Here is a 19,777-nt window from a genome sequence, read left to right on the forward strand (position 1 = left end):
GGATGGTCCAAAAGAATCATGTTATTCGCTATGAAAAAGTCCTTTGTCCTGCGGGCACTGTGGATTCCAGCGTTGTATTGCTGAAAGATCCAGTTATTTCCACACAAACGAGGTCCTTCAGTCAATAAGGACGCTCTCTCCAATATGCCATTTTAGCCAGCTGCTATTTGATGCCCCTGTATAACCTGAATCTCCAATGTTCCATAGAAGGAGAAAGCACCCGAGATCATAATGGAACCTCCTCCACTGTGTCGTGTAGAAAATGTCTCTGGTGGGAAATCCTTATCGTGCCAGTAACGTTGAAAGCCATCTAGACCATCCAGGTTAAATTTTTTTCTCATCAGAGAACAAAACCTTCTTCCACTTTTGTACGTTCCATGTTTGGTGCTTCTCAGCAAAGTTTAACCGAGCTGTTTCGTGGTGTGGAAGGAGGTGTGGACTTTGAAGACGTTTACGGTTTTAAAAGCATTTCTCTCGTATATGCTGTCTTGTTGTTCTTGAGCTGTGTTCGTAAGGGCCTTAATCTGGTTCGACGATCGGCTGGTATCTTGCCGGACAACACGTCGAATCCTCCTGCTCAACGCCGGCGAAACTTTCATGGGCCGATCACTTGAAATTCTCATTCCGTATCCCTCAGGGTCTTTTAAGAAATTTGCAACAACAGTATTACTACGCCCAGTCTCACCAGCGATGGCACGTTGAGAGACCTTGCTTTTGCAGCTCAACAATTCTGCCACGTTCAAACTCTGTCAACTTTTTAGACTTTACCATGTTTTTACCAAATGTAACACAGGAGATGTCAGTGGGAGATGTTGACAACGCTAATGCTTGAACACAAATGACTAAATTTCTTTACTTGTTTACCGATTAACGCTTCGTTTCAGTATGGTCTTATCAGTATGGTCTTAAACTTTTTAACAACTAGTATTTAGGCTAATTTCATAGTGTTCACATTTTCCCTATTAAATGCTAAAAAGGGTTTTTTTTTATTTTTATTTTCCCTTTTGTTATTTTCATTTTTCAAAGCTCTACTCAAATAAGCGGTTGAGTATAGCAACGCAAAATGCATATTTTTTCTTTATGTTCATTGGCCTTAAAATTTTGGCCAGCAGTGTACGTACAACTCTTCCAACTTTTACATTCTACTTTTTATATCTACCAAATTTTCATTGTTACTAATATTTCATTTTATTAATAAAAATTACTATTTGCTTTATTCCCCTTCCCCTAAGACATTGATAAGAATATATTTTTGAAAAATGATCATTGTGTCAAGACAAAGGAAGCTTAAAGTGAGCAAAATAAATCACTTTGACGTTTGATTTATCGATAGTGAAATGGTTCTTTGAATCTTGACTCACACCTAAACAGATTTAATTTGTTTTTATGATTGGTTTTATTTGTATATTTCTCGCTCTAAGTTATAAAAGTATGCGTTTTCTTATAGCAAAGCCACATCGGGCTATTTGCTGAGCCCACCAAAGGGAATCGAACCCTTGATTTTAGTGTTGTAATTCCGTAGACTTACCGCTGTACTAGGGAGGGCAGTTAAAAGAAATCGGTTTGCTATTTTTAACACCACCTGACAATCTGCCATTATTTCTATTTATATAGTTTGTCCAAATTTAATTATTATTTACCCTATTTAGCAAGATATTCTTGGAAAGTGAACAAATATAAAACTATGTACTGATATTATGTCTTGTCTATCTAAAGAAGGTGGTTAACTTGGAACCGGGTTTCGATACCCGTGGTAGGCAAAGCACAAGAATTTCCTTGTGTAGCTTCGTGCTTAACTATAAACAAACAAACTACACACAACTTCCTCTAGTTATAGCATACAATAATAATATTAATTTATCTTTAGAAACTATAGTTCCTTAGAGTCTTAGGAAATTACGCTACAAATCATTCGCAGTTGTCCAAGTTCCGATTACAACAGTGGTTCTGCATGCTACAACTGTTCCTTGAACGTAGTTTACTGTACGTAGTGACCAGTTTAAGAAAAGAGTCACTACGTGACCCAAGTCTCTAAAATCCCAATTTGACGAACTTTGGCTGGAATTTTCATCCGTTTCAACTGAGGTAAACTTCAGTTATATATCCCACGAATCAAAAATCACGAAACTATATACTGCTACATACCATATATTCCCGACATCAGCAGAAAAATAACCAACATTTGGCAAAAACTAGTAACAAAATATGACATGCCAAATTTATTCAAAAACCAGACACAAAACTAAGGTCTATACTATGTAAAAACTACACTGACAAACACAACATCAACATTATTTATAAAATACAATGTGATAACTTCCACGACTTCTATACTGGAGAAAGAAGTAGAAAAATGGAAACTAGATTCAAAGAACATAAAAAGTCACCTTCACACGTTTTCAAACATTGCAAATCAAATAAACACAACATAACCACAGGAAACACCCAAATACTAAATAAAGACACAAACATAAACAAATGCAAAATAAAAGAAGCCTTACTTATACAACAATTTAAATCCAAAATAAACCAATACAAAGGAACACCTTTATACCTATATTAATAAATATAACTAAACATCTGAGCACGCCCTCTACATTCTTACACTCAATTACACAATCCCCTTCAAACATGTGGTCAGCTATTGGTCAGTTACCTCTTTCTTTCTTTGTGAACCTGACGATGACCGAAGAAGGTCGAAACGTTGTTCGCTCTTCTACATAATTTTTTCTCAACACAAATCAGCCGTTTTTACGTATATAAATGCATGTGTTTTTACTTCACTTTATACCTGTTATATCGATTAAAATTCAGTTAAACCCACTCTTTATATGACTCAAAACATGTTCCCAGTTCCTTTTAAGTTATGAGACTGTAACCATTCTTAGTAATTCATAAATAACCATTAAATTTCTCCATTTTATCAAAACTGAACCATTTCAATATTTCCATAATAACCTTTTGTTTTCCTATCTTACAAATTCCTTTCAATATTTCCATGTCAATATTTCAGATTCGCCATGTTACAAGGCAGCAACTAATCAAATTTAATCTTTAAGTTTCCCAGGTAACCAATTTGTATCACTTTAAATAATTTCATAATACCCTTTCATTTTCTCCATATTAGGATACTCTGACATTGTGAAGAATTTCACATATTTAAAACATCTGTTTATTGGAAACTTTATCAACTGTGATTCTAAACTACAACTTAATATCAGTCGTAAATTGAGTAAAATAACGCAACCAAAAGAAAAATCAATAGTTATAAACATTTGTCTTTAAAATATCTCAGTAGAAATTCAAAATCTAGATTTTTGAATAAGCGTTAACAATTAAAAGTGATATTCGGTTTCATGGCAACAGGAAACAGTTTACGAATTATGATTATTTAGACACGTGGTTTAAAGCATGAAGGATGACACAACTAAGTCAAATTCAAACCGAATAGAAAGATCAAGCAACAAAGTTAATTAAATATTAAAGGTATTTAGTATTATCAAACTGGTATAAAAGTAGTAGTGAACAGTCGTCTTGTTTTCACTTCTAGAATTATCACAGATATATAGGATCGAGCAACACTTAAAAAGACCAAAATCTTAATATTATCCAGCTAATGCAAATATATAAAAGGTATCACAGACACAAGTCCGAGGAAAAAATTAAAATACATTTAGCAAAAGAGAGCGAAACACCAAAAACAACACACACGTCACGTTAAAAATCACAAAAATTCCAGTCTTCACCTGTAGTATGAATATGTAACAAACAATATGTAAGTTATATTAAACAACAGAACAATACTAGTCTTTACTTATAGTAAAAATATGTAACAAACAATATATAAGTTATGTTAAACAACAGAACAATACTAGTATTTACTTATAGTAAGAATATGTAACAAATAATATATAAGTTATGTAAACAACAGAACAATACTAGTCTTTACTTATAGTAACAATATGTAACTAACAATATATAAGTTATGTTAAACAACACAACAATCCCAGTCTTTACTTATAGTAACAATATGTAACTAACAATATAAGTTATGTTGAACAACACAACAATCCCAGTCTTTACTTATAGTAACAATATGTAACTCAATATATAAGTTATGTTAAACAACACAACAATCCCAGTCTTTACTTATAGTAACAATATGTAACTAACAATATATAAGTTATGTTAAACAACACAACAATCCCAGTCTTTACTTATAGTAACAATATGTAACTAACAATATATAAGTTATGTTAAACAACACAACAATCCCAGTCTTTACTTATAGTAACAATATGTAACTAACAATATAAGTTATGTTAAACAACACAACAATCCCAGTCTTTACTTATAGTAACAATATGTAACTAACAATATATAAGTTATGTTAAACAACACAACAATCCCAGTCTTTACTTATAGTAACAATATGTAACTAACAAATATAAGTTATGTTAAACAACACAACAATCCCAGTCTTTACTTATAGTAACAATATGTAACTAACAATATATAAGTTATGTTAAACAACACAACAATCCCAGTCTTTACTTATAGTAACAATATGTAACTAACAATATATAAGTTATGTTGAACAACACGACAATCCCAGTCTTTACTTATAGTAACAATAAGTAACTAACAATATAAGTTATGTTAAACAACACAACAATCCTACTCCTTAACTATAGCACGATTTTATAACAGTTGTACTGGAAACACTGTATAAACCAAGAAATGTCTCATGGACGTCAAGGTTCTCATCTACGTATCGTACACACATTGCTTCCTGTTCGGAACCTGTAACATCTTGAGTGCCATCAACCATTAATGCAAAGATTTGACTTTGCTGCACTTCGTGTGCTATGTTCCTCAGTATTTGATGGCTGAACATCTCCATTAATGTATAACAATAGTTGTATTATCAGCATACATCAGTATATAACAACATATAACAATAGATACATTATCAATGTATAACAATATTTATATTACCAGTACATAACAATAGTTATATTATCAGTATATAGCAATGGGAAACTTGAAAACTAATATTCTTGTTTTTCAAGAACAATTGTTGAAACTTTGTTCTATATTATATTTTAATCGAAGTTTTAATACCCATACCAGCCCTCTTGATAATACATTGTTTATTGTGTTTACTATACCCAAGTCCGTTCGCACAATGTTTATATCTAGGTAATGTCTCTATCTTTGTGTATGTATATCTTTGTTTTAGGTCCATCGCTACCTTCGCGCATGTAAAACTTTTTTAATGTTCCTGACAACCTTTGTGCAATATATGTTTCATTGATGTTTCCATATATCTTCGTGAATACACACCTATGATTAATATTTCTAACTACCTTTCTACACGATACATTTGTTTCGTTCTCTGTTTAACTGTGATTCGTGTCTTCAGAAGTTAATTCAGTTCTTTAAAACGGTGATTCCCGGGTGTCCAATAAATTAAATAAACATGTTCGTCAGTGAACCATAACTTCCAAGTAATACATAATTTAAGATCTGACTTCTCTTCTCCTCTTTATGGAGTACGAAGTTAGTTAGATTAATACTTCAAAGAAACTTGTCCTTAGTGTTTCAAATGTTCATCTTTATTTCGTAAAGAAAGTTTCCACGTTAGAAAATTCGTGTTTCTAGACACTAACTTAATAATTTAGATAGTCGAACGAAAAGTTGGGACTAATGTCTGGGTTGGACGTATAAAATCTACAAATGTTATCATGTCTTGAATTTTATGGGTATTGACCAACGCCTTGTAACATACCCATATAACTTATATTAAATGACATATAACTTATATTAAATAAGATATAACTGTCATGTAACATACCGGTATAACTCATGTTATATAGCATATAACTATCTTGTAATATACCCATATAACTTATATTATAACAATGTTAACTATCACCAGTTTTCTATGTTAACTATAAGAAAGTAATGTTAATTATCACCAGTTTCATGTGTTAACTCTAAAAAGGTTATGTTACCTATCGCCCACCTGTTTTATAAGTTAACTCTAAGAATGTCATGTCGAACAACGTTTCGACCTTCTGTGTAAAATATTTTATCAACCCAAACGAGCCGTTTTTTGCATATATATTTCTCTACAAGTGGGTTTTCTCGACATCACTGATTAGCTATTACCAGTTTTACGTGTTAACTCTCACCGATTTTATATGTTAACTACAAGAAAGTGATGCTGATTATCTCCAGTATATCTTAACTATAATAAAGTGATGCTAGCTATCACCAGTTTTATATGGTAACTATAAGACAGTAAAGTTAACTATAACCAGTTTTATGTGTTAACTGTAAGAAAGTAATGTTAACTATCACCAGTTTTATATGTTAACTATAAGAAGGTGATGTTACCTATCACCTATAAGAAGTGTTACCTATACCAGTTTTATACGTTAACTATAAAAGTGATGTTAACTGTCACCAGTTTTGTATATTAACTACAAGAAAGTGATGTTAACTGTCACCAATCTTATGTGTTAACTATAGGAAAGCAATGTTAACTATATCCAGTTGTATATGTTAACTATAAGAAAGTAATGCTTATTCTCACCAGTTCTCTGTGATTCGTCGATGTTTATTACGATATTTGTTTATTTGAAACAAGAAATTCCCAATTAATTTCGAAACAAATATTTGGAATACAGATCATAATGGAATCCAGCGACCATGTTTCTCCACGTGTCTTGCTTTCTTTTATGAAGAACAAATTTGAAGGGCAATACTTTGTTTTACTTCTGGCATTGAATCGTTAACGCAGTGTAAGGCTGGGAGTGAACCCTCGTGTTTAATAGTTTGAAAGTATCTTCGCTTTACAATTAACACTTACCTTTACGTAAGCAAACGAATATCCATTAACGTTTAGATCTGATTTCATAACTTGTTTAATAAAACATTTGATTTAAAATAATTGTGGTTTTCTGCTTTTCAATAGTCCTATAAACGTTTATATTATGGAATAATTAGTAACACAGAGAAAACCAGATTAACGTTTAGTTTATTAAAATTCAGAACAAAAACTTCCATTCAATGTGAAACAGAAACACCAGAACAATTTCTAACAAAGTTGGACCACGAACAAATAAACCGTGCTATTCACGTCAGTTCGTTGAAACTGGAGTACACTGCACAGCAGATTATATCTGATTGGTTAAACTAAGAGCTCATCCAATTAAAAAAAACCTAACATGATCCCTACAAGTAGCTTTTTTTTTAACATACGTAATGTTCATTTCCATACGTTTTAGACTAAGATTTTCCTTCAAATATCAAATTTTCATATTCAACGTGATGTCAATATTTAGATATACCTATCTAAACTTGAAGTAAAATCTCACCTGGCCTCGTTTACTGTCAGGATCGCATAGTTGGCCGTAATTCAAATTCTGAGAATTGTTTGTTTGTTTTGTATTTCGCGCAAAGCTACTCGAGAGCTATTTGCGCTAGCCGTCCCTAATTTAGCAGTGTAAGACTAGAGGGAAGGCAGCTAGTCATCACCATCCACCGCCAACTCTTGGGCTACTCTTTTACCAACGAATAGTGGGATTGACCGTCACATTATAATGTCCCCATGGCTGAAAGGGCGAGCATGTTTGGTGCGACCGGGATTCGAAACCGCGACCCTCGGATTACGAGTCGAACGTTTTAACACGCTTGGCCATGCCGGGCCCTAATTCTGAGAAAGACCTCACCACTATCTTGTGTCAGGGTATTCTGGTTCGTCGTTACAATAAACATAATTTACTGTTAGTGGGTTTATGCAGTTGATGTATTTTAATGCCGAAGTTAGGTAAGCTATAGAAATTCAGTGAGAACATACATCCACGACACTCGAGACAAAAAAAAATGTTTTTTTTTAGAGAAAACATTTCCGAGGATGTAATGAATTATGTTTTAATGGTTTCGTAATTTTCGTTTCAGTAGAGTAATTAAATGTTATAATTATTGTCACTCAAGTTTCTGAATAAAAGTAACAAAATTAATGTTAGCTATGAAAGTTTATTTCAGGACAAAAGTAGGGTTAAGGTACTGTGTATCTAGTAGGGTTAAGGTACTGTGTATCTAGAACAATCATTCTCTATCCGCACTACATATGTATGTTTCCTGTCGTGTTAGACAGTAATGTTCACATTCACAGAGGGAAACTTGTTTCTTTGTTTAAGAAAAAGAACATTCGTGTTAACATACATTCAATTCTGAACTAATGACTACAACATGTCTAATAACTCAACATGACTATCCAGAAATATTTAACTTCTTTATGGCATAGAATTAATGAGACTTGGCTCATAGTTTTAATCTTGTGCACAAAGAGTACATTTTATTCGGATGTAAAAACGAGAGATTATAAAACAGTCGTTACTAAATGTGTTTAAATACATTAAATAAATTACATGTTGTAATTCCATTGTGATCCGAATTCTCACTTTATTTGATGTTTCTGTTTATTGAAAACCACATTCACAATTGTTGGAGAGTGAAAATGCCATGCCCTAGTTATGTGATTTAAATTCTAGATGGATAGACCACAGATGAAAGGATAAGCCATCAGAATCTAAAGTTAACCAGTAGCAGTACATAAAATAGTTCGTTTCATGACTTCCCTAAATATGGCAGTAAATTATCAGCTGAAAAGTAAAATAATAAGTAACTAGTTACTTGGCGAAACTATGACGAAACTTCCCACAAATGACCGCTACAGGTTAAGAATTTATTACTGTTTTCGGCCAAAGCTCTCCCTAGAGATACAGCGGAATTTTTGGATTTAAAATGCCAGTAAACGGGTTTCTGGTTCCTTGGTAAGAAGAGCACAGAGATCTTTGTAGCTTTGTGTAAAAAAAAAAAACACGACAACTCAAGTTTAGTGATGTAAAAAAATAACACTTTTAAAACTATATAGTACTTTTGAATATACAGTTCTTATCTACTTTCAACCTTATTATATGTACATTTTAATTAATTTTGAAGCAATTCTCTATTTTTATTGAAGAATTAATTGTTTATAGAAAAGTTTTCTTTACATTGTATCGGTGATAAATCTTCTGGGGTTTCATCCATTTTAAGATACACAAACTTCTTTGGATTTATTAATTAATTAACATGAACACATTATGAGTAAATTAATTAAAGAAATTCTTTGATTACTTTATATTTTTATAGTTGTCTACACAATGGGTCTGTGCTCTACCCATAAGGGTAACTTATCATTATAAGTCTTCAGACTTGCCATTAAGCAAAAGAAAGTCTCAGGTATAATTTCATTTGTTCCGGATATTTTTTTCAAATCTATACGAGGGCTATCTACGCTAGTCATCTTTAATTTTAAAATGGTGGACTACAAAGATGGCTCTAATCGATATCACCATTACCAACTTTTGGAATTTGACCATCAAAACTCTAAAAACACCCATGAACCTACATTTCAGAAAGCAATTATTTTAGGGCAACGGAACGTGGACCATGAACCGTTTGATCGACAGCCCGGCATTCGAAACGTCTACACTATTTTGCCAATAACAGTTTCTTAAAAAAAACAACATAAACACGAATCTTTAATGTTGCCAGAAAAAAAGCTAATATTTTACTAAATGTGTTGAAATATTTTATCATGACTTTTAGACAGTACTTTTATATTATACATCTTGTTGTTGTTAAGACATAATTCAAATATTCCATCATGACGACCAAGCGTTACTTGTCTTGTTGCTATGAAACCCTTCAAACATTCTAACATGACTCCAAGCACATAAGGCGTTACTTCACTTGTTGCTAAGAAGAAATTCAAACATTCTCGCATAACTACCAAGCGTTATTTTTCTTGTTACTAGGAGGTTCATCAGACATTTAAGTATGACTTTATAATGTCTGCATTATGCAAATATAGTTTTAAAATGTAAATGTCGCCCTAATGCATGCAACAAGCTGTACTTATTATAATCTAGATTGAAGTATACTGTCTGTCCCTACTTTTGCTGTTAAGCCTAATGTCTTACGTCATAATCACCATGGCAACATCTGGTTGGAAGAGTTCTTACTGAAAACTTAGTAGATTATGTTTTAGCCTTAAAATTCTTGCTGACAAACAGCATTCATATAGTCATGTTTTTAGGCTATACATCTTTGAATTTAAACATTAACCGTTACTGAACATTTAGTTTTGTTTTGTTTGTATTATCAAGACGGCTGGTTTAGGTATTAAAACTTTAATTACAATAATGTACGGTACAACGTTTCGATTTTCTCAGGCCATCTTCAGGTTTTGTTTGTTTTAGACTTTTTACAAAGGACTATTCGCACATAGGCGACCCTAATTTGGAACTGATAGACTATTGGAAATGCAACTGAAGAATAGAACTGATATGAACTCAAGTATGACAAGAATAGCACAACTGATCACCAAGAACTTACTGATACACATTGTAACAAAATTAACCCCAAGCCACGACCTGGTTTATTTTGTTTCAGAACAAGCTTTAAAATCATTTTCACACACATTAATAAATAAATGACTTAAAAAGAGAAATGTTATACTTGTCAGGGTAAAAAATTAGTTTATCAGGACAGTCATAAATTGATTAAAATTAATTTAACTTGAGAGCAGTTTTCTCTGTCACGTTTGTTGTTATCAGAATAGTTATGAGTTGTATGTAGTCAGTTAAATATAACAAAGAGAAAAGAGATACATGTATACTTGTCTGTAGCAATTACATTTGGAATAAACTACTTAATATAGGAATACACGTGTTTACTTGTTCTAGTTTATGCAAGATACACTTGTTTATGGTATACAATAAAAGTATGTGTTGTAGTAACTAAATTTAGAATGAATATAGTTATTACTAATAGTTAAGCTTATAATACATGCACTGTTCCATAGCAGATGGGCCTGGAGTACATATTTGTAGTAGTTTAGTTTGGAATATATGTCTATTTGTACAGGAGTTGGGTTTGAACTACATATTTGTAGTAGTTTAGTTTGGAATACATGTCCATTTCTGTAATAGTTAAGTTTTAAATATATGTACTTGAAATCAGTAGATAGGCTTGGAATACTCACTTTTTATGTAAGATTTAAGCTTGGAATATATGTAATTTTCTGTAATAATTAGGCCTTTAATACATATAATTGTCTGTAACAGGTATGTTTGGAATATATGTTCTTGTCAGTAGTAGTCAACCTTGGAATACATGTACTTATTTAAAGAAGTTAATTTTGTAATTCGTGTAATCCTCTTCAATAGATATGCTTGGAATACACATGCTTGTCTGTAGGAGCTAAGCCTGGAATATATGTGTTTTCTGTAGTAGTTGAGATTGAAATACGTATTTTTCTCTGCAGCTGTTACATTTGGGATACATATACTTTCAGTTAACATTTAAAGATAGATTAAACGCTCTTCTCAACAGTAGTTAACCTTGGAATACTGCTGTTTGTCCGTAGTAGTTAACACATGGGACTGCTGGTGCTTGTTAATAGTAGTTAACCTTGGAATACTGCTACATGTCAATAGTATTTAACCTTGGAATACTGCTGCTTGTTAATAGTAGTTAACCTTGGAATACTGCTACATGTCAATAGTATTTAACCTTGGAATACTGCTGCTAGTAAATAGTAGTTAACCTTGGAATACTGCTGCTAGTAAATATTAGTTAACCTTGGAATACTGCTGCTTGTCCATAGCAGTTAAAATAAGGGTGTTAAACTGTAACAGTTAAATTTGAGACGAGCATTCTTGTGTGATAGTTAAACTGGAATAAGTCTACTTGGATGTGGACAAGAATTTTAAATATAGCTTGCTCGTCTGTAATATTACAGCTGGAACAAATTCATTTCAAAAACCGTCAAAATTAAAATATATTTATTCCTCTGTTCTCATCTGTAACAGAGAGATAAACACCACTGTAGCATTTAAAATGTGAATAGATCGATAATTGTAACTTCTTTATTTGCATATAATAAAATAAACCTGAACTCAAGGTTTTACTTTATTACCTACGTACGTTTCTCAAAAGACACTAAAAGGTTTTTCTAAAAGTAACTAATAAAGAAATGGATCAATATTTCCAACCATTATTTGAATGGTCAAGCAAGCATTTTTTGCGCTATGTGTGCAACAAACTGTTAATTCAAGTTACTCAATCATTAGCCGCACCTCCGAACCTGTCCAAATCAACAACCTCTATGTTGTCAGTCAAACCTTACGAAAACTGATTAGGAATAATAAATATAACAGGCAAAACATTCTATCAGACTTATCTAACTTGTCTAGAAAGTCATTTTGTTCCATATCGAAAGGACAACTCGTCCTCGTCAATAAAACACATTAGGTTTCTCGATGTGTTATTTTTATTGATTTCACATTATCCATGTCACGGTCTACAAACTCATTTAAAACTATATATTTTTCTACTCTAATGTACATTATTTTCGGATACCAAGAAACCATGAATCATAATCGTTACGTTTCAAAACTGCACTGACATGATGCTTGCTCGATCTGTGTTATCAATTAACGGTTAAAGAACAAAATAATAAATATAATATTTTCACACACTATATTTCTCAGAGGATAGTAGTCACAAAAACAACGACACTACCTTTGTTAATATAAGGCAGTTAATGACAAAAAATAGAACACCCAAGTTAATTTTATAGCATTAGAGAACTGTTTCTGAACAAAATATAAGATAACCAAGGTAGTTTTATACTATTAGAGAACAGTTACTGAACAAAACATAAGATAACCAATGTAATTTTATAGTATTAGAAGACAGTTACTGAACAAAACATAAGATAACCAATGTAATTTTATAGTATTAGAGGACAGTTACTGAACAAAACATAAGATAACCAAAGTAATTTTATAGTATTGGAGGACAGTTACTGAACAAAACATAAGATAACCAATGTAATTTTATAGTATTAGAGGACAGTTACTGAACAAAACTTAAGATAACCAATGTAATTTTATAGTATTAGAGGACAGTTACTGAACAAAACATAAGATAACCAAAGTAATTTTATAGTATTGAGGACAGTTACTGAACAAAACATAAGATAACCAATGTTAATTAATAGTATTAGAGGACAGTTACTGAACAAAACATCAGATAACCAAGGTAATTTTATAGTATTAGAGAACAGTTACTGAACAAAACATAAGATAACCAAAGTAATTTTATAGTATTGGAGGACAGTTACTGAACAAAACATAAGATAACCAATGTAATTTTATAGTATTAGAGGAAAGTTACTGAACAAAACACAAGATAACCAGTGATTTTATAGTATTAGAGGACGGTTACTGAACAAAACATAAGATAACCAATGTAATTTTATAGTATTAGAGGACAGTTACTGAACAAAACATAAGATAACCAGTGATTTTATAGTATTAGAGGACGGTTACTGAACAAAACATAAGATAACCAAGGTAATTTTATAGTATTAGAGAACAGTTACTGAACAAAACATAAGATAACCAAAGTAATTTTAGAGTATTAGAGGACAATTAATGAAGAAAACATAAGATAACCAAGGTAATTTTATAGTATTAGAGAACAGGCAATGAACAAGTGTCATAACTTATTCAGTTTATAAATTGACTAAACTAAAATAATTTTAATTTTTTTTCAGCTTATTAAACACTGATTATTCTATGTTTGATATTGTTTATGTTACAGCATACTTAACTGTCGAAAATAAAATAAAATATATTTTCTCAGAAGATATCTGTGAGTTCAAAATTTGTTTGTGAAAAATTCGTTGTACTTTTTAAACTGAAGACATGTTCTCATATTTAGATTTGCTCTTTCGTTGTACTTTTAAACTGAAGCTATGTTCTCATATTTAGATTTGCTCTTTCGTTGTATTTTTTAAACTGAAGCTATGTTCTCATATTTAGATTTGCTCTTTCGTTGTACTTTTAAACTGAAGCTATGTTCTCATATTTAGATTTGCTCTTTCGTTGTACTTTTAAAATGAAGCTATGTTCTCATATTTAGATTTGCTCTTTCGTTGTACTCTTTTTTAAAATGAAGCTATGTTCTCATATTTAGATTTCCTCTTTCGTTGCACTTTTAAACTGAAGCTATGTTCTCATATTTAGATTTGCTCTTTCGTTGCACTTTTAAACTGAAGCTATGTTCTCATATTTAGATTTGCTCTTTCGTTGTACTTTTAAACTGAAGCTATGTTCACATATTTAGATTTGCTCTTTCGTTGTACTTTTAAACTGAAGCTATGTTCTCATATTTAGATTTGCTCTTTCCACTTTTATAAATATTTAGTTTTTACATTCTGTTATTTTGTTTGGTCGATAAGATAAATCATTCATCTCTATCAATAATAAACTCTTATTAATTTCACCCTGATATTTGCATAAGTAATCTGAAGGTTAGCATACGAACTTTTATTAGCACATTATATTTATAAATAATATATTTTACGACACAAATGTAAATGTTTTGCAGGTATATGGCCATCATGCATCCATTAAAGCCGCGGATGTCCCGTGTCACAACCCTCAACATCACCCTGTGGATATGGCTTGCCAGCAGTGTTTTGTCTCTACCAAACATTCTCTATTCAACTACCATGAAGGAAGAGTACTCTAATGGAGATTATCGAGTTATATGTTACATGGTCTGGCCAGATGGACCCACCACGCAAAGTTACACAGAATACATGTAGGTTTAGAACGTTTCATTGATGCTTTCTTACATGACAATATACTCGTGTTAATAACCCAAAATCTCTGTAGAAATGGACCTATAAACACTTTATTAATTGATGTTATAAACAGGTTTTATTTGTACCTCTACATAACTCATAGCACCCTTTGTTTCAATATAGTCCCACTCTCTTCTATCAGGCATGATCAATGAAACAAATAAACAAACTACATGTTATCTGTCCTAAGTTGTGACCACCATGTCTCTAATTTTTAAGGTCACGTGTGATACGAGACAAAACCGATTAGTTAAATAAAATATGAAAACGTGAAAAGACGTGAATTATTTACAGAAACAAACTATAAATACATTAAATATCAAAATATGATACGAAATCTTCGCAAGTTTTTTTCATTTTCTCAACCTGTCTCACTGACTTCTCTACAGTTAGTCCTCTCACAAAGACGTCCTTACAGTTAGTCTTCTCACAGAGACGTCCTTACAGTTAGTCTTCTCACAAAGACGTCCTTACAGTTAGTCCTCTCACAAAGACGTCCTTACAGTCACTCCTCTCACAGAAACGTTCTTACAGTTAGTCCTCTCACAGAAATGTCCTTACAGTTAGTCTTCTCACAAAGACGTCCTTACAGTTAGTCCTCTCACAGAGACGTCCTTACAGTTAGTCCTCTCACAGAAACGTTCTTACAGTTAGTCTTCTCACAAAGACGTCCTTACAGTTAGTCCTCTCACAGAAACGTTCTTACAGTTACTCCTCTCACAGAAACGTCCTTACAGTTAGTCTTCTCACAGAAACGTCCTTACAGTTAGTCTCTCACAGAAACGTCCTTACAGTTAGTCTTCTCACAGAGACGTCCTTACAGTTAGTCTTCTCACAAGACGTCCTTACAGTTAGTCCTCTCACACAAACGTCCTTACAGTTAGTCTTCTCACAGAAACGTCCTTACAGTTAGTCCTCTCACAGAGACGTCCTTACAGTTAGTCCTCTCACAGAGACGTCCTTACAGTTAGTCCTCTCACAGAAACGTCCTTACAGTTAGTCCTCTTACAGAGACGTCGTTACAGTTAGTCCTCTCACAGAAACGTTCTTACAGTTAGTCCTCTCACAGAGACGTCCTTACAGTTAGTCTTCTCACAGAGACGTCCTTACAGTTAGTCCTCTCACAGAAACGTTCTTACAGTTAGTCCTCTCACAGAAACGTTCTTACAGTTAGTCTTCTCACGGAACGTCCTTACAGTTAGTCTCTCACAGAAACGTCCTTACAGTTAGTCTTCTCACAGAAACGTCCTTACAGTTAGTCTTCTCACAGAAACGTCCTTACAGTTAGTCCTTTCACAGAAATGTCCTTACAGTTAGTCCTCTCACAGAGACGTCCTTACAGTTAGTCCTTTCACAGAAACGTCCTTACAGTTAGTCTTCTCACAGAAACGTCCTTACAGTTAGTTCTCTCGGGAAACGTTCTTACAGTTAGTTCTCTCAGGGAAACGTTCTTACAGTTAGTCCTCTCACAGAAACGTCCTTACAGTTAGTCCTCTCACAGAGACGTCCTTACAGTTAGTCCTCTCACAGAGACGTCCTTACAGTTAGTCCTCTCACAGAAACGTCCTTACAGTTAGTCCTCTCACAGAAACGTCGTTACAGTTAGTCTTCTCACAGAGACGTCCTTACAGTTAGTCCTCTCACAGAAACGTTCTTACAGTTAGTCCTCTCACAGAAACGTTCTTACAGTTAGTCCTCTCACAGAGACGTCCTTACAGTTAGTCCTCTCACAGAGACGTCCTTACAGTTAGTCCTCTCACAGAAACGTTCTTACAGTTAGTCCTCTCACAGAAACGTCCTTACAGTTAGTCTCACAGAAACGTTCTTACAGTTCTCACAGAAACGTCCTTACAGTTAGTCTTCTCACAGAAACGTCCTTACAGTTAGTCTTCTCACAGAAACGTCCTTACAGTTAGTCCTTTCACAGAAACGTTCTTACAGTTAGTCTTCTCTTACAGTCCTCTCACAGAGACGTCCTTACAGTTAGTCTTCTCACAGAAACGTCCTTACAGTCCTTTCACAGAAACGTCCCTTCTCACAGAGACGTCCTTACAGTTAGTCCTCTCACAGAAACGTCTTACAGTTAGTCTTCTCAGAAACGTCCTTACAGTCTTCTCACAGAAACGTCCTTACAGTTAGTCCTCTCACAGAAATATCCTTACAGTTAGTCCTCTCACAGAGACGTCCTTACAGTTAGTCTTCTCACGGAGACGTCCTTACAGTTAGTCCTCACAGAAACGTCTTACAGTCTTCTCACAGAAACGTCCTTACAGTTAGTCTTCTCACGAAACGTCTACAGTTAGTCCTTTCACGAAATGTCCTTACAGTTAGTCCTCTCACAGAGACGTCCTTACAGTTAGTCCTCTCACAGAGACGTTACAGTCCTCTCACAGAGACGTGCTTACAGTTAGTCCTCTCACAGAAACGTTCTTACAGTTAGTCCTCTCACAGAGACGTCCTTACAGTTAGTCCTTTCACAGAAACGTCCTTACAGTTAGTCTTCTCACAGAAACGTCCTTACAGTTAGTTCTCTCAGGGAAACGTTCTTACAGTTAGTTCTCTCAGGGAAACGTTCTTACAGTTAGTCCTCTGACAGAAACGTACTTACAGTTAGTCCTCTCACAGAAACGTCCTTACAGTTAGTCCTCTCACAGAACCTTCTCTACTATTAGTCCTCTCAGACTTTAACGTGGGCAAATACATGTTCAAGATGTGTTGCTTAAAAGCTTTTTAGGGTAATAAAAATAATCATATTATTACATCACAGAGTTTTCAAATGGAACACCCCTCTGAGTACCGTGGAAACTTTCACAAGGTGAATATTTCTTCGAACATTTACATGTTAAAGAGGAATATATGAGTTATTACAAAAGAGCTGTCTGACTGCTTTGTGAAATATAATAGTCATATAGGATAATCTGTACTTTTCCTAATATAGCTTTCGTGTTCTTTACGTACAACCTTTACATAAGTGAACACATTTTATGAGAGTTAAGCCTAACGTATTCTACTTTTATACCTGTTGAAGATAGGGTAGATCATATTCTTGGGCTTCCAATACTGCAGAACAAACATCGAGTAATCTGACAACAACACCTCATTACCCTCCAGAAGCTCAGGGGCACGTCTTAAGATTTATAGTATTAAAAAGTGGGTTTCGATACTCATTGTGTAGTTTTGACCTTAACAAATTTTTCTTCCTTTAGAATAGACGATTATCCAAATATATGAAGAAACGAGGAATGTAACGTGCAGATATTTATTGATTTTGTTTTGTTTTATGTACTGGAAAGTGATCAACCGAAACATAAGCTTTGTACGGTGCTGATGCAATAAAGATTAAAGTGACTTTGTGTGTGCTGAATACGTTTAAAATGTACGGTGCTTATGTAGACAGTGTTAATGTTACTTTGTGTGTGCTGGAAACGTTGAAAATATACGGTGTTGATGTACTTCAAACTAAAGTAACTTTTCTATATCATATATGTTTGAGCTGTGTAATAATAATACATATAATGTTGTAAGTAACGTTTCAAGCCTTTAAAAGGCGTACTCGCATTTGTGCTAATTAGTTTATCTGGACTATCAAGACATTCTTTTAACTTAATGGAAACGTCTTGCATCTGAAGAAGGCTTAACAAGCACGTAGTGATCGCCTAGCTAAAAAAAGTCTTAATACAAATAGAATACTATGTTGACCGGTTTTACGCTTTCCCTATTTACGTTATGTGATGATGGTGTATGCAAAATTATTGTAACTGTTTGTAACTTAGGGTTATGGTAACCACGTTCATACCAGACAGGTTTACACTGAACATTGATATATTCACGCTAATGATAATTCTGTACTCACTGTTGATGTTACATACATTAGCTACAAACGTTATATGACATGTAAGTTTGGTTCTTACAGTTACAACGTAATGATCCTGGTTCTGGCTTACATTTTGCCCATTACGTCAATGACATTTACGTATTTTCGTGTTGGCCAGGAGCTCTGGGGTAGCGAAAGTATAGGCGAATGTACACCCACACAGATGGAAGCCATCAAATCGAAGAGAAAGGTGAGTTTTGTATCATATTAAAGAAGATTTGTTTCTTGAACATTAAGGTTGCTTAGAATAAGACAGGATACGAATACGGTGAGGATAAGAGGATACGTACACGACCTGTATTGTAAAAATAAGACGGGTTTCAGTGAAGGATTATTATGATGCTAGTAAAAAAAGAATGGTTGTAGACATTAAGGTATTAGTAAAAATTAGCTTTGTGTTTTACTTACAGAATATTCAATAATTTAGGACAATAAACGTAATTGTTAGATTTGATTTGAAAATATATAATTCATAATAAGCTTATGACCAATCTATCATAGGCCCAGAAATAACTTCAACAGAAGACAATGGCTAAAAGATATGTTAATATAACTAAAACATTGTTGAGAGATATGTTGATGTAATATAGTTCAATTTCAGACACAAATTTATTCGTCATAAAAGGTATAATAAATGAGCAAGACTGGCCCCACAGTGACCAGCGACAAATCTGAGGACTTATAACGAGTGGTGAACATAGCATAGATAGTCCTTTTTTTTTATATTCGCTCTTAACTACAAAAAACAACAAGAGAACCAAAAGAATAAGGCTCAAACTCCGGTACCTTATATAACAATTTGGTTTCAGTTTTCTTCGGTCATCAACGTTTTCATAAGTTCATTCAAATACGTTCATGTATTTTATATGTTACTGGAATAAAGAAATATAAATCCATATAGTACATTGATGATGACTAGCTCCCTCTAGTCTTACACTGCTGAATTAGGGACGGCTGGTGCAGATAGCTCTCGAGTAGCTTTGCGCGAAATTCAAAACAAACAAATCATATAATGTTTTGTTAAGGTACTACTGTATTATATATAATGTGTTGTTAAAATAATAATGTACAGTTTAATGTCTTGTTAAGATACTACTGTACAGTTTAATGTGTTGTTAAGGTAC

General features: G+C 33.3%; 1 protein-coding gene across 1 annotated transcript in view; it reads left to right on the top strand.

Annotated features, from left to right (window-relative positions):
- LOC143258062 (tachykinin-like peptides receptor 99D) overlaps nt 1-19,777 on the top strand; it is a 62,483-nt gene that overhangs the window by 34,358 nt on the left and 8,348 nt on the right. The window contains exons 2-3 of the mRNA XM_076517084.1: nt 14,521-14,736; nt 18,693-18,843. Of these exons, the coding sequence (XP_076373199.1) occupies nt 14,521-14,736; nt 18,693-18,843 (367 nt within the window). The remainder of the gene's footprint in view (nt 1-14,520; nt 14,737-18,692; nt 18,844-19,777) is intronic.

Source organism: Tachypleus tridentatus, chromosome 7 (assembly GCF_004210375.1).
Source record: "Tachypleus tridentatus isolate NWPU-2018 chromosome 7, ASM421037v1, whole genome shotgun sequence".
Classification (NCBI taxonomy): domain Eukaryota; kingdom Metazoa; phylum Arthropoda; class Merostomata; order Xiphosura; family Limulidae; genus Tachypleus; species Tachypleus tridentatus.